Genomic DNA, 13,228 nt, shown 5'->3' with positions numbered 1-13,228 from the left:
AATAAAAAACATTAACAATGCTTTTCTTTGGTAAAGGATAAGTAAATACCTTATCTTAGTAGAACGCTGACCTTAGCATCATTCAGCTTTTACTCCACTGTTACGTCCCTGTGTGTGGTGCTCCCTTTCCTCGTAAACCGAGAGCAGTTTGGTGCTGCAGCCGAGGGACTGTGGGGAGGGTCAGGGCAGGGTGGAACATGGCCCTGCTGGGACCGGGGTGCCTAATGATTGCTGTCGTAGTGGATATGTTTACACAATTAATAATAGTATAGTAATATGTCATAGCGCTGCCTTTCGTTGGTTAGTTTCGGTTTGGTTTTTAGAGTTTGGAGGGGTCGGGGGGCGGGATTGGGGTGTTTTTGTGGTTTTTGGTGGGGGTTTTGGGGGCGGTTCTGGTGGGGATGATTTTTTTCTTTTTTAATTCAATGTCCTTGTCGCTATCTGGTGCATCTGAAGCCTCTGGAAGGTTCTGTTTCCCCAGTTTGGCCCTACCCGCCGGCAGTGGGACCTGTTGCCCGGCGGCTGCGAGCGGAGCGTTACCGGGGCTGCCAGCTGACCCCGCGGCCAGGGCGGGGCCGCCCGCGCCCGGCGTGCCCCGCGTGACCCGGAAGCTGCGCGGTGCGGGCGAGCGCGTCCGCCTACATCCCCCGGCGTGTCCCGCGGCGGCGGCTAATCAGCGCGGGGCCCAGAGCGACGCGGTGCATGGCGGGAGCCGTAGTCCCCGCCTCGCCGGGGCCGTGTGGCGAAGGGCGGTGCCGCGGCCAGGGGATGTGGCGAGCGTGACGTGATCGTGTCCGCGTTGGAGCCGGGGCGGCCGCGGCGAGCGTGACGTGGCAGAGACCGAGCGAGGTCCCCGGTCACAGAGCACCCGCCGCCGGCCTCCCGTCGCGCGCGGAGGGATCCGTGCGCGCACACCGGCCGGGCCGCGCTCCCTCCCGTCCTCCTTCCCTCAGCGCTCCCCTGCCGCCGCCCAGAGCCGCCGGAGCCGCCATGGGCCTCACCATCTCCTCGCTCTTCTCGCGCCTCTTCGGCAAGAAGCAGATGCGCATCCTTATGGGTGAGGGCCACTGCGGAGCCCCGCCGGCCGGGGGAGGGGGAGGCCGCGGGGCGGGCCGCGGGTCCCGGCGGGGGCATCGCCCCGTCCCGGGCTGCGGGGCGCGGATACCGCGCTGTGCCCGTCCCACGGGCTGGGAGGGGGGCATTGGGAGAGCGGCGGGGAAGGGAGGGGGTGCGGATCGGCTGTATTTGCCCTTCCTTTTCTCCCGCTGTGTGCACGTTCCCTCCCTGCCTCGCCCGCCGCCCCCCGGTCCCGCCGGGCAGGGCCGGGCCGAGCCCCGTTCCCGCACCTGCGGCGGGCCGTGCGCGGAACAAAGATGGGATTGCGGCCGGGTAGGGCCGGTGTCCCCGCGCCCGGCCGTGCCCTCTTGCCCCGGCACTGCGGCTCCGCCAGCAGGATGTGACAAAGCCTGTGTGTGCAGCACCAGCGGCGTAAGAACTGCCGTATAATGGCCGATTTTCGGTAGCTGCAGGGAGCTGTAGTGTCTCAATCCTGACTCTGGTGAAAAGGCGTTTCGGTATAGCCTCTGTGGGCATTAGTTTTGTGCCTCGTGTAGAAACCGATAAAACCTTCTAGGCAGCTCTTACAGTGTTTGCTTAATCCTGCTGTCTCCCCCCATAATGATTTATTTTTGATATCCATTTATTTTGAAATTATCTGTTCCTTTGATACGGATTGTGTAGGAGTTGAAGCCAGTGGCTCTTGCAGATTCTCACTTTCAGATTGTAGTTCAAAAGGTCAGCACATACTGTATTGGTATTTCCTCCTCACTTCGAAATCTTCCCTACCTTCTTCCACCCACCTACCCACCTCTGCAAGCTTTATGTACAGTTCTTAGCCTTTAAATTTTTCTCCAATTCTGTTACCAAAGTGAATGGAATTTGGTTCATGGCCGTTGACTGAAGTAGCTTGTCCTAAGAAAGTAAATAAAGAGCTTATTTGGATATAGCCAGCAAGGGGAGTGGGTTCTAACTGTGAAACTTCCTGGCACACACCCATCCCTGAGTGCTGCCTGGATATGCACAGCAGACACAGTAGTGCAGCTTTGTTAAACTGTAATCTTTCAGGTTCTCCATATATTTTGTGTTGGCAAAGTTCATTATTGCATACCCAAGAAAATTTATTGTGTCTTATCTGTTTGAAATTAGAGTCTGTCATCCGTTTCAAAATAAAATAATTCAAGTAATTTTAGTCTTCAAGGCAACTTACTACATGTTATTTTCAAGGAGGTGATTCGTGTGTCTCCCTAACAGCCAGACTCTTCATATGACTCCTAATGAATGAAGCTGAATCTTCAAGTGAGCTTGACTGTAGGATGTAGGATGAGACAGTGTCTGTGGTATTTGTAGTTCTGTTACTTCTTGCAAAGTACTGAAAACAGGAAAGTGATGTCATAGACATCTGAACTGCTTGCAAGGCTCTTCATTGGTGGGAAATCAGGTCGAATTTAGGTTAGGGATGGCTTTGGAAAGTGCACCTTCTAGCAGTTGGTTCAAATGAGTTTATTTTTGTATTTCTTAAACATTTTTATTTTAGAGCCTTGTATTAAAATGCAGGGCTGGATCAGGGCACAAGACAGCACTGTATTTGTTAGGTAGTAAAGGAGAGTAGAACTTGGGCTGTGTTGTGGTGAGAGTGTGTTGTAGGACATAAACTGGATTTTTAGAAGCAGAATGTTTTCACTGAATATGACATAATTTGTGTATAACTGTAACACTAAAAATAATCTCTTCATAGTATTCTGCATCATATATGAGATCTTTGAGGAGAGATGTCTGAATGAATACTGGGACAGAAATAAAACCTTTCCTCAAAGTTAAAATGTTTGGTGTATTGAAAATGGGGCTGTACAAGGCCAAACATTTAAGTTTCCAATGTAGAACACCAGTTGAGAAATAACTTTATGGGGTAAAGTACTTAGGGAGAAAATATTATGTGAGTTGATATTAAAAGATAATTAATTTATAATTCTAACTTCCTTTTCACAGCTTTCTTCTGTTTCTGAAGACTTTGAAGATAAATTAGAATTAATTTAGCTCCTAAAACAGAATTTGTGTTATTGAGTTCTACAGAATTTGAGTATTTCTTATCAGGGGCCATTACCAACAGCACTCACTTATTTTTTATGTTCTCAAATTCCATTTATGATAAGAAGTGGAAATTTAATGTTATACTGTTACTGAAACTATGTTTTTTAAAAAATACGCTTATATAACTAAGTATTTTTCAAAAACATTAAGTTACTATTTGGAAGAAATGCATAAAAAGAAGATTCATGCATTTTCTTTTTAAATAGGCATAACATGAGGGAAAAGAAGGAACTGTGGGATAGGGCTGAATGTTTGAAAATCAGATTAGGTTACTGGGGCATTAAGAGTAAAAACAGAGTCCTAACCCTGCACGTACCTGTCTGTGAATCTCTTCACTGATGGTTTTTTGTCCTTAAAAGAAAAGGTACTGATTCACTGTGCCCCTTTCAGTACCATAATTTAATGTTCTGTGTCTTGGTGTAGTTGTACAAGTGTTAACTGACATAGTAACTACACAGGAGCTTTAAATACAAAGGTAATTATTAAATACATTGAATGGAAAATGTCAGATTCTTTGGGAATTCTGTCACTGTAACAGATCATAATCATTTAGCTGTTTTTTATTTGAGCAGGTGTTGTTGTACACAACTGTTGGTTTGCGTGCCTTTCTATAGTTTTTATGTAGTTTTGTGCTGTGATAACAGAGGCAGCTTGATATTCAGCCACCAGTGAGCAGAGTAGGAAGTTGGTTAATGAAGGATGTGATGTGGTCAGGGGACAAGTGAACTAAAAGCTTGAGATTTAAAAACACAACTCACAGGCCGTGAATAAAATACTCTTTAAGAGGAGTAAACGGCTTAGAACTACAGTGATTTTAGCTGCACCTGAAAGCCTTGTAGATATTTTTTCTCCAGCTCGTGGAAGAGGATGTTTGATTCAGTTTACAGGTGAATGGTTGCAAGTACAGGTCTGTGCTTCCCGTTTGTACTTTATCGTAATCTTGGTGCTTTGCAGTACAGTTGCTTAACATTATACCCTCCATTGAGTCTCTTACATCTTGGTCTTGACAATGGTCAGTCAGGCAGTAGAATCAGAGAAAATGTAGAATTGGAAATTTACTTTGTTTGGGGATTTAAGATGTGGCTTTAATCTTGGTGAAGTTCATGACGTGGCAGTAGCTCATGTACTCGGACACATTTAATGTTCCAGTTCAAATATAAATATGTTTATTCTTGGATTACTAAAAGCAATAGTCGCACTTCCTACCAGCTCAAAAGATTAAATACGATTTAGTGCTCTGAAATTTTTTTAAAGGGTGGTAAATTGCAAATTGGAGTAAGAAATATGAATGGAGGCTATGCTTTTCATGACTTGCTTCTTTAGACTTCATAACATTTGCAGTTTGCCCAAAAGAGGCATTTTTTGCTAATAGGGTCATGGGGATTTGCATGAGGTCCTTCCCTCAGTTAAGCTTCTGCCCTCAAGTGTGAAGTGAGAAGGAGAAAACGCGTACCCATAACTCAGGCTGCCTCAGTGCAAAGTCCAACAGCTTAATCAAGAGCTGTGGGTAAGAGTGGATTTCAGCAAAGTCTGGGCTTTGTGCTTGCATAGGCACTGTTGGCTTCTGCCAGCACCACTGAGATGCACAGGGATAAGAGTGGGTAACTGGGGCAATAGTCTCATAATATAGCAGGTAGTTTAAAATTCTTGACTAGTTTCTTATTTCTTGACTCTGAGTCATGTCTTCAAATGGATCTTGATACCCTGTGTACATTCTTTGGAATGAAATTAGTTTATTCCTTTGTCTTTATCTGTGTTGTTAGTATAAACTGAAAAACACTCGAACAGTTTGTGTAGACAACGGCATCTTTCTTACATTGTAAATTGTAACAGATCATGTCAGTGTTTGTTATATTGATAACGGAGTAATTTTTTTGGTGGGGAGCAATGAGAGAAGAGTTTTGAGTAGTAGCTGTAACACTAATTGGTTCACTAAATTATCTTATTAATTTACTGGGAAAAATCCCTTTCATATCATGTACAGGCATCATTTGTTCTTACAAAGATCTACACGTCCTACAAGTGCTTATTTGAGGTAGAGCTTTGTGAAAATAGTGTTTGGCTTCAAGCATTGTGCTGTTAAAAAGATTTTCAGCATAGGTGGAGTATTTGAGGGTTCTGATGTCAGCTTACAGGGTTTTGTAAGGTGACCCAACACTTAACTGGTGTGGGGAAAACTGTGGCATTTACAAGTTTCATGTCCTTGACTTTTTTTGTTCGTATTTGTGTGTAGTTCTGAAGAAGACCAACACTTAAACAATAGCAAAACTCAAACCCCTTACATTTCATTTTGAGCATTTTGTGAGTCAAGGAGCTTTGGTTTTGATGGTAGATTCTTAACCCGACCCCTTTCTTTCATGCTGTCATTACATTAAGAATTAAAACAATATTTTTTTTTAACATGCAATGACATTACCAAAGAAACTGCATTGGTATGTTTAATCCTGTGCACACTATTAGAATATAGGACAATTATAGATAGGGTTTTTAAAATTAGTTTTCTGCAACAACAGCAAGTTTGTGTCTTGAGAAAAAGGAGGTTTTTCAAGAGTTTGGTTTCATTCTGGATGAGCAGGTAATTTTGAATCCTGGTTTGTGTTTTTGTTTTTTTTTTTTTTTTTGCAATGCTAAGGAAAGAGTTGTATTATTAATAAGCAAGTCACCAAACCACTTAAAGCTTAATATATTGCAGTTGCAGAGTAGGTAGTGAACTCAGAATGCTTAAGAATATGTGTTATCCTTATAAAATGAAGACTGCATTTGGTTTCTTGCAAAAGTATTAGTTAATTCTTTTGATGGGGATATTTTCGTTTGGGCAAAATGTTACTGACAAAAGAGAGACATCTTGTGCTGTGGTGTTTAGTACCTGCTGTTTATGGAGGTGCTTATATGCTATGTATTGGGTTCTAATTTAAAGAATTCTATTTTGAGTTACATTAATGTGTTCTGAAATGCTTAACAATAAGTTTCACAAACAGTTTTAGAACTGTTTCACAAACAGTTTTAGAAAACTACAGTGTATGCTTGCAGTGTTGGTGATATGTCTAAAAGAATGTCTTTTAGGCTTAATTTAATTTATATCCCATATTTACCACATAGCTGACACTGAAAAACAGGAAGCTTAAGTTTTGTTTTAGAAACAGAAGAGCAAATTTAAATGCAGAAGGTCTTCTGTAGTGACCAGCAGTCATTAGAAGGAGACTCCTGATGGAAGCATCCTAGTGCATCTCACTCCATGGAAATGATATCCTGACAAAGACCTACAGCCCTTGTAGTATATGTGGAGGGATGATGAGGGATTCCTGACGTGTGTGGTTTTGTCAGTGCTAAATAAATGTTTTAGCAAAAGGACGTGAGGCTGGAATAGGGACAAGAAGTGTCTTTCATGTGTAGTGCCACCTTCAGTTGGTCCATGTGCCTGTGAAGCTGAGCTTTGTGAGTGAGGCCTTCCTCAGCTTAGTGAAGTAACAAATATGTGATCAGTTAGAAATTGTGTGGTGCTTGTAGATTATTGCTAGGCTTTTAAAATCTTCCTGATTTACACAGAAGAAACCTTCAATGTGAATGATAAAGCTTAATTAACACAAACACTAAGGAAGACTAAAGACTTGTGGGTCAGTAGGTTGTGAATGGAAGCATCTTACTGAGCTTTTCTTCATGACCTGTTCTCTCTCAGTCCTGGGTGGAGGAGATGGGGAAAAACATACAGTAGTTTATCAGCAATGACCTAAGAATGTTCAAAAAGCTGTTCTCAGCTTTTTGATATGTTTTTAAATTAGCAGGTTGTAGTTCAGTTTGTGAACTAAAGCAATTTTTCTTTCCTTCTAGTTGGTTTGGATGCTGCTGGTAAGACAACCATTCTTTATAAACTGAAACTAGGAGAAATTGTCACCACAATTCCCACTATTGGTAAGATCACCAGTTCTTGTATCTTTATTCTTAACCTGACAGGCCTCTGAAGGGTGCAGGGTTTTGCTGTCTTTGCTGTTAGAATAAGAATCAAGACAAACATGAACTGTCTGGTACTGCCATAACATAACTGTGTCAGACCAGAATCCAGCTACTCACTGTGGCCAGTAGCAGATGCACAGGAGAATAGGAACCAGATGACTAGCACCACTTGCCCCAAACACCATGAGCCTCACAGTTTGTGGCTGAAAGATTTGCTCAGACATTTGGACTTGGATTTAAATGATTCATGTTTTTTCCCCCTTCAGTGAATTTTCTTCCTGATTTACCAGTTCAGTATTGATAAGCCATTTTATACATATTTGGGAGAAGTGTATCTTAGGAAGTATCTATCTTTAACACAGTTAGAATTATTTTAACACTAGAAGTAATTATTTCTAATTACTAAACTTCTTCATTTTTAGGTTTTAATGTGGAGACGGTAGAATATAAAAACATCTGTTTCACAGTTTGGGATGTTGGTGGTCAAGATAAAATTAGACCTCTTTGGAGGCATTATTTCCAAAACACACAGGTAAGAGTACTCAGATGGCAATTAAAAGACCTATTCTGTAAAGCCTCATTGTGTTTTGTAGAATACATATGAAAAGTTGGTTTTTTTCTTTCAGAAAAGCTCTAGACTATTTATTGCAACTTCTGAAGGCACCCAGATTTTATTCTAGTTAAAGCTAGTTTGTTTCCTGGAGGTTTCACGCCTAGTCGTGAGTGTAGCCTCTCAAGGATCAAATCCTTTAGGATCTACCAGTGTTCTGTAATATGCCAGAACAACTGGTTTCTTATGAGGAACTCTTAAAATATATGGCTTTTACTATGCTAAATCAGTGGTTTTAGTAAGCTGAGCATCTAAAATATGGTAAAAGATCTTGTTACCAGTTGATTGAAAAGTACCAGCTTCACACTGATGTGACCACAGTTGGTTTTTGGAACATAAATGTGATACCTTTGGTTCACAAGTAGTGAGATAAGTTGGTTATTAGTATTAGAACACTTCTGGAGTGAGATTGTTTGGCGATCTTTTGTGTTAAATGTAGAATTGTTTCCATGATAGTTCTGTGCAGCATGATGCATATGATTGGTGCAGAAAAATAGAGAGGCCTGGATTGATAAAAGGACCTTGAGCCTCCATACTGTTGTGAATAGAGTAATACTTAACTGCAGTTCCTTATTACAGTCCTTTTACTAAATCTTTCTAAAAGATATTTCTCTTTCCTTGAAGAGAGTGATAAAAGCAAGGTTTTCAGATGGAAACATTAAGAATAAATAGTGTAAGAAGAACACTTGAATATCAGAGATGCCATTAGAAGTACTGTTTGAAACAAACTTTTTAAAACAAATTCAGTCATTACTTTAAGGGTGTGGGTTTTTTCCATGAAATATAAGATGGTGAAGCACTTGTGATTTTCAATATAGTGAGTGAAAGGGGAGAGGGAAGAGGTAAGTCATGTAATTTCACTATATTTTCTTCCTCTAGCTTTATTTTGAAGTTGAAACTTAGGTAGTTGTTCAGACACACATTGTGCATAACAGAAATTTCTGTTAAATTTGTCCCCTTTCTTAGGTAAGCAATCACAATATTCCATATGTGTATTTTGGCAGTTTTAAAATAGTGCTGCACATTTACATTGGTTCTTTCCAAATCTGCTTAATTTTCTACAGGGCCTCATTTTTGTGGTAGACAGCAATGACAGAGAGAGAATCCAGGAAGCAGCAGAAGAGCTGCAGAAAATGGTAAATATCAATATCTTCTGAAGGTTCATTGTTAGACTGACCTGTCCTATTTTTGGATGTTCGTCAGGTTCCCTAAGAGATTTAGGATTTTAAAGTTTTAGGGAGTCTGTACAGTGTGTATTGTATTCAGCTGGTAATTCTGGGTCACAGAGTGCACCGAGTTGTGATTTCCACTCTCTAGAGAACTAATAACGTGTCTGAACCTTTCATTCATGAAACGTTGATAGAAATGCAGCAGACAAAGAATTTTGGAGTAACAGATTGGTTCTAGAGAACATTTCATCAGCAAGGTGCCCATAAATTTAAACTTTTTAAATTGAAAGGTGGCTTCCTTAATTGCAGGAGTTCTGTTGTATACTAATTAAATTTCACTCAATACTCAAATACAAAATTTCACTTCAGGAGCAAGAATGAAAATGTTTACAACTCTTAAGTATTTAGATTTTTTTTAGTGTTTGTCGGAGTAACTGATTCACTTAACTGAGGCAATTTACTAACATGCCCTTTTTTTCTGTTAGCTTCAGGAGGATGAGCTGCGGGATGCAGTGCTGCTTCTGTTTGCAAACAAACAGGATCTGCCCAACGCCATGGCAATCAGTGAAATGACAGATAAACTAGGCCTTCAGTCTCTGCGTAACAGAACTGTAAGTGCTAAACTTTCTGGCTGCTCAGCTCTTGTCTCTCTCTATTAGATATTATAAAGTTCCTCTGAGGGAAAGGGTAGTTTTCACCTCTTTCTGTAGAAAGATGTACACACCTGCTGTTAAACTTTATAATGCATAATTCAGGTTCTTGTTCAAAATAAGTGATTTAGAACTATAATCCAGTGTTATATGTGTTACGTTTCTCACCTTTTTCTGAAAACATACAAATACTCCAGTCTGTCATTGAAATACAGACATCCAACATTTCACAAAGTATGTGATGGACTTTGCTGTTTTCTCAGTATTGTGGGAAAACAAATGCATTCTGCATTCCCACCTCCAGGAGGAAATTAGATAGCTTCTGAGGCATTAGATGCCATCTACTCAAGCTTCAGAGACACAGGTTTGCTTCATGTTAACCATCCCACCTTTTGTGATCTGAGTGTCTGTGTTGACACACTAAGATCCTGACCACAGAAGCTGTTTCAGAGATCCATTCATGTAGATAATTCCATGTTCACCTCCTGAAGAGCAGTCTTTCAAAGACAAGAAGTAGTTTTCAGCATGTAAACCAAATACAAGTTCTGTATTTGTTTCTTGATGCCTTAAACTATTTTGTAGCCTTTACTAGGCCAATGATTGGATTGGCCAAGCATTTGGATAATTTCCGGATAATGTCTGAACCTCCTTTACAGTACAAGTACTTCTCAAAATTTTTAAAAATACTGTTTGTTCATTCTTGACTCTATTTACAGCACAAAACTGTATGTAAAGAACACTGTTATAACACACAATTAAAACAATGCTAAAGAGTGTCATGTACTTTCATAACTTAACTTGCATTTTGCCAGTATTCAAATTTAATTTTTGTGTTCTTCATTAACAGTGGTATGTCCAGGCTACCTGTGCTACACAAGGAACTGGTCTGTATGAGGGACTTGACTGGCTGTCAAATGAACTCTCAAAACGCTAATTCCAACTGGATTACTCTTTCACCAGGGACATGTTTGATATAAGTGGTCTAGGCTTGTTACAACAAAATTAGTTTGCATCTTGGTTATTACAGTATCTGGAACTGATATTTGGGCGGGATATTACAGCGTTTCAACTTGTTTCATTGCCAATTGTTTACCGAGCTACATGTTGCAAAGGTAGCAATATGCTTGGGTAAAAATCTCCTTAACTTGGAAAAAGTGTATCTTCTGATTTTATTCCCCTTGTTAGCCTAAATGCCTGAATATAGTTATTGTGACATCTTTAAGATCTGTTTTGAATACTCTTTGAGCCCCAATAAATTAATGTTTTAATTTTTTTCTCCCTGCTACTCTTAGTTTACTGATGCCCTTTTTCATTCCTCAGACAGTCTGCTGATTTAAAAATGTAGCATTCCATATGTATTTATTTCTCTCCCTTGCCAAAAAGATTTCCTAATACTGCTTGTTCCAAGCCAAGGAAATGCTCTAAAACACTATACAAATCTACTGCACTGAGGAACATTTTGTTAATCCTTGGGTTCTGTCAGCCCAACTTGCCTTTGTGTGAATTGGATTTGATGGGTAGAATAGTTCTGTGCTGGTTGCGAAGAGCTCATATTGAGGTTGTTTTTAATATTCAGCAGATTGTCTTCCTTTATATTGTATCTTTTTTTATTTTGCATGTTGCTTTTTGGTATCAGCCTGACTATTTTTGCCCAGTGTATAATAATTCTGCTGAAGTTTTACTGTTTGTTGGTGAACATATCTTCATAAGGAAATTTTGGAAACTTCATCAAACTCAATGGATTAGTTTCTTCATAACCCACTTGGAATTATTCCTAATAAAATGATAAAATGTATAGTTCTGTGTATGCTCTTCTTGATTCCTGAAATAGTTGAATGCAAATTATCACTTATTCTTTCTCCATATACTGAGTTTTCCTGCAGCTTGAATATGAACACCAGTCTCAGATTTTCACTTGTTTGGAACTGTGTGGAGTGGGACATGGAAGGGAGGCAACCAAGTTGTATACAGTGCAGTAGAGTAGCTGTCATCGGGGCTTACATAATTCTGTAATGTCTTTTGAAGATGTAAATCTAAAATTGCTTTCAAGATGTCCAGATATGAAAATACTAACAGTTAAAAAATTGTAATAAAACAAATTTGAACTGCCTGAAAACCATGCATGTCTCTTTCATAGTTTTATCCACATGTCAAAACCTACATGGGTCCCAGTGGGAGAGTCACACATTCTGTTGGTGGCTAGCTGGGAAGGTAACCTGAGTGCTTTTACAGGGATATAGCAAATATTATAATAATGCTGATAATCACCCCCAGAAATCATCTCTATACAACTGCTACTCTGTTTTCATATTCCTGTCCCCTTATACCATTGTAGTTCAAAAGGCATAAATTAATACATGTCTTGAGGCTGCTACTTATGGGTAGTTTAGAATCTATTTTTCTGTTGCCTGTCTGCTGTATAGAAGGAAATATTGCTGAACCCTCCAACTAAAATGTGCTGTCCTATTGATTTGATGTCTTTAGGACCCCAAAGCATGATTCTGTTGCAGTTCCAGGCTAAGTGCTTCTCATTTTCCACTCAGGTCTATTTACCTTTGCTACAAGAAATCCCAGTGACAAGGTCTGGTAAACTAAAGGTAGTTTGGGTTCAGAACACCCTCCTGGGCAGTTTCTGCTCTAAGTGAGGTTTATGTTCTTAGGAGGTGCTGTTACTGTGACCACAGCTAAGCAGGGAACATTACAGAATTTTCAAAAACAGTCCTTAAATGTCTTCAATGTATAACAGAAACTCAGGAGACAGTGTAAGGTGAGAAGAGTTTTGCCTGCACCTTTAATGAATTGCTGATTACTTATTAACCAAAGCTGATATGCCCATGCATTTGATCAGTGCCTGTTGATGAGCACATTTCTAGCAATGCAGTTCCTTGAATTAAGCCATAAAAGGCTTAATTTGCTTGCTCAGAAGAGACAGCTTGTCCCTAATACAAGTTGGTTTTTGTAGTCCCAGTAGGTTAAAATAAACCGTGCTTGTTACACAGTTAGAGGTAGTCTTTAAATGAAACAGTAGATACTTAAATTAGGCCTATTACCATAAAGGAGACAGTCTGCTTGGTAGAGAGTTAATTATTTAAATAAGTAAGTATTCAGGTTTAGGTGAGCTCTGTTGAGCCACTATGCTTTTCAGTTGCAGCGTGTGTATGCTAAGTTCCTATTTCAGAGTCATCATGTTCAGGCTTTTGTATCAGTAGGTGTAATTCTGCTATAAAATGAATGATTTCTCAAAGTCAGAAAGTAGTGAAGATCTTGAGCCTCATTTAAGAGTGATGGATGAGAGTTAATGTGTCTGCTATTTCATGACACACAGAGGACAAACAGGCAGCAGCAGCAGGTCAAACAAGGAAAGCTTCCCTTTATTTTCTGACTCCATCAACGTACATACGCTTTGTACAAAAGCCAGGGATTGGCTAAAAAGGTTGCGACCTCATGGACCTCGTTGGTCACCATTACCATCAATCAAGATTCTCCTCCCAGAGGAGAACTATGCAAAGACATTGATAAATTCTAAAAATACGTATAGTTTACATGAAGCTGCGTGAGAATCATGCTGCGAAGATTCAAAGACTTGAAAGCAAGAAAATTCAGGGCGACAAGGCTACAGCTTGCACTGAAATGCAGTAAGACAAAGTCAATGTTGTGTATCAGTAACAATGTACAGTACAGCCCTGTTCTTCAGAGGGAGA

At 40.3% G+C, this 13,228-nt stretch overlaps 1 protein-coding gene across 1 annotated transcript; it reads left to right on the top strand.

Moving 5' to 3' along the window:
• The first annotated feature begins 912 nt into the window (after nt 1-912).
• ARF4 (ARF GTPase 4) lies at nt 913-11,322 on the top strand. The gene is made up of 6 exons (XM_083869432.1): nt 913-1,057; nt 6,976-7,056; nt 7,521-7,630; nt 8,773-8,844; nt 9,363-9,488; nt 10,375-11,322. Exons 1-6 carry the CDS (start codon nt 991-993, stop codon nt 10,459-10,461), a joined length of 543 nt encoding a protein of 180 aa, XP_083725558.1. The 5' UTR covers nt 913-990; the 3' UTR covers nt 10,462-11,322.
• Nucleotides 11,323-13,228: the final 1,906 nt, after the last annotated feature.

Source organism: Zosterops lateralis (assembly GCF_965231275.1).
Source record: "Zosterops lateralis genome assembly, chromosome: 11".
NCBI classification, from domain to species: Eukaryota; Metazoa; Chordata; class Aves; order Passeriformes; family Zosteropidae; genus Zosterops; species Zosterops lateralis.
The sequence above is the reverse complement of the archived record's forward strand: the minus strand, read 5'-3'. Positions and strand labels throughout refer to the sequence as shown.

Coding starts and splice junctions, on each gene's coding strand:
- ARF4 (XM_083869432.1), top strand. CDS start 991: ATGGGCCTCACCATCTCCTCGCTCTTCTCGCGCCTCTTCGGCAAGAAG. Junction 8,845..9,362: donor CAGAAGAGCTGCAGAAAATG/GTAAATATCAAT, acceptor TTTTTCTGTTAG/CTTCAGGAGGATGAGCTGCG. Junction 9,489..10,374: donor AGTCTCTGCGTAACAGAACT/GTAAGTGCTAAA, acceptor CTTCATTAACAG/TGGTATGTCCAGGCTACCTG.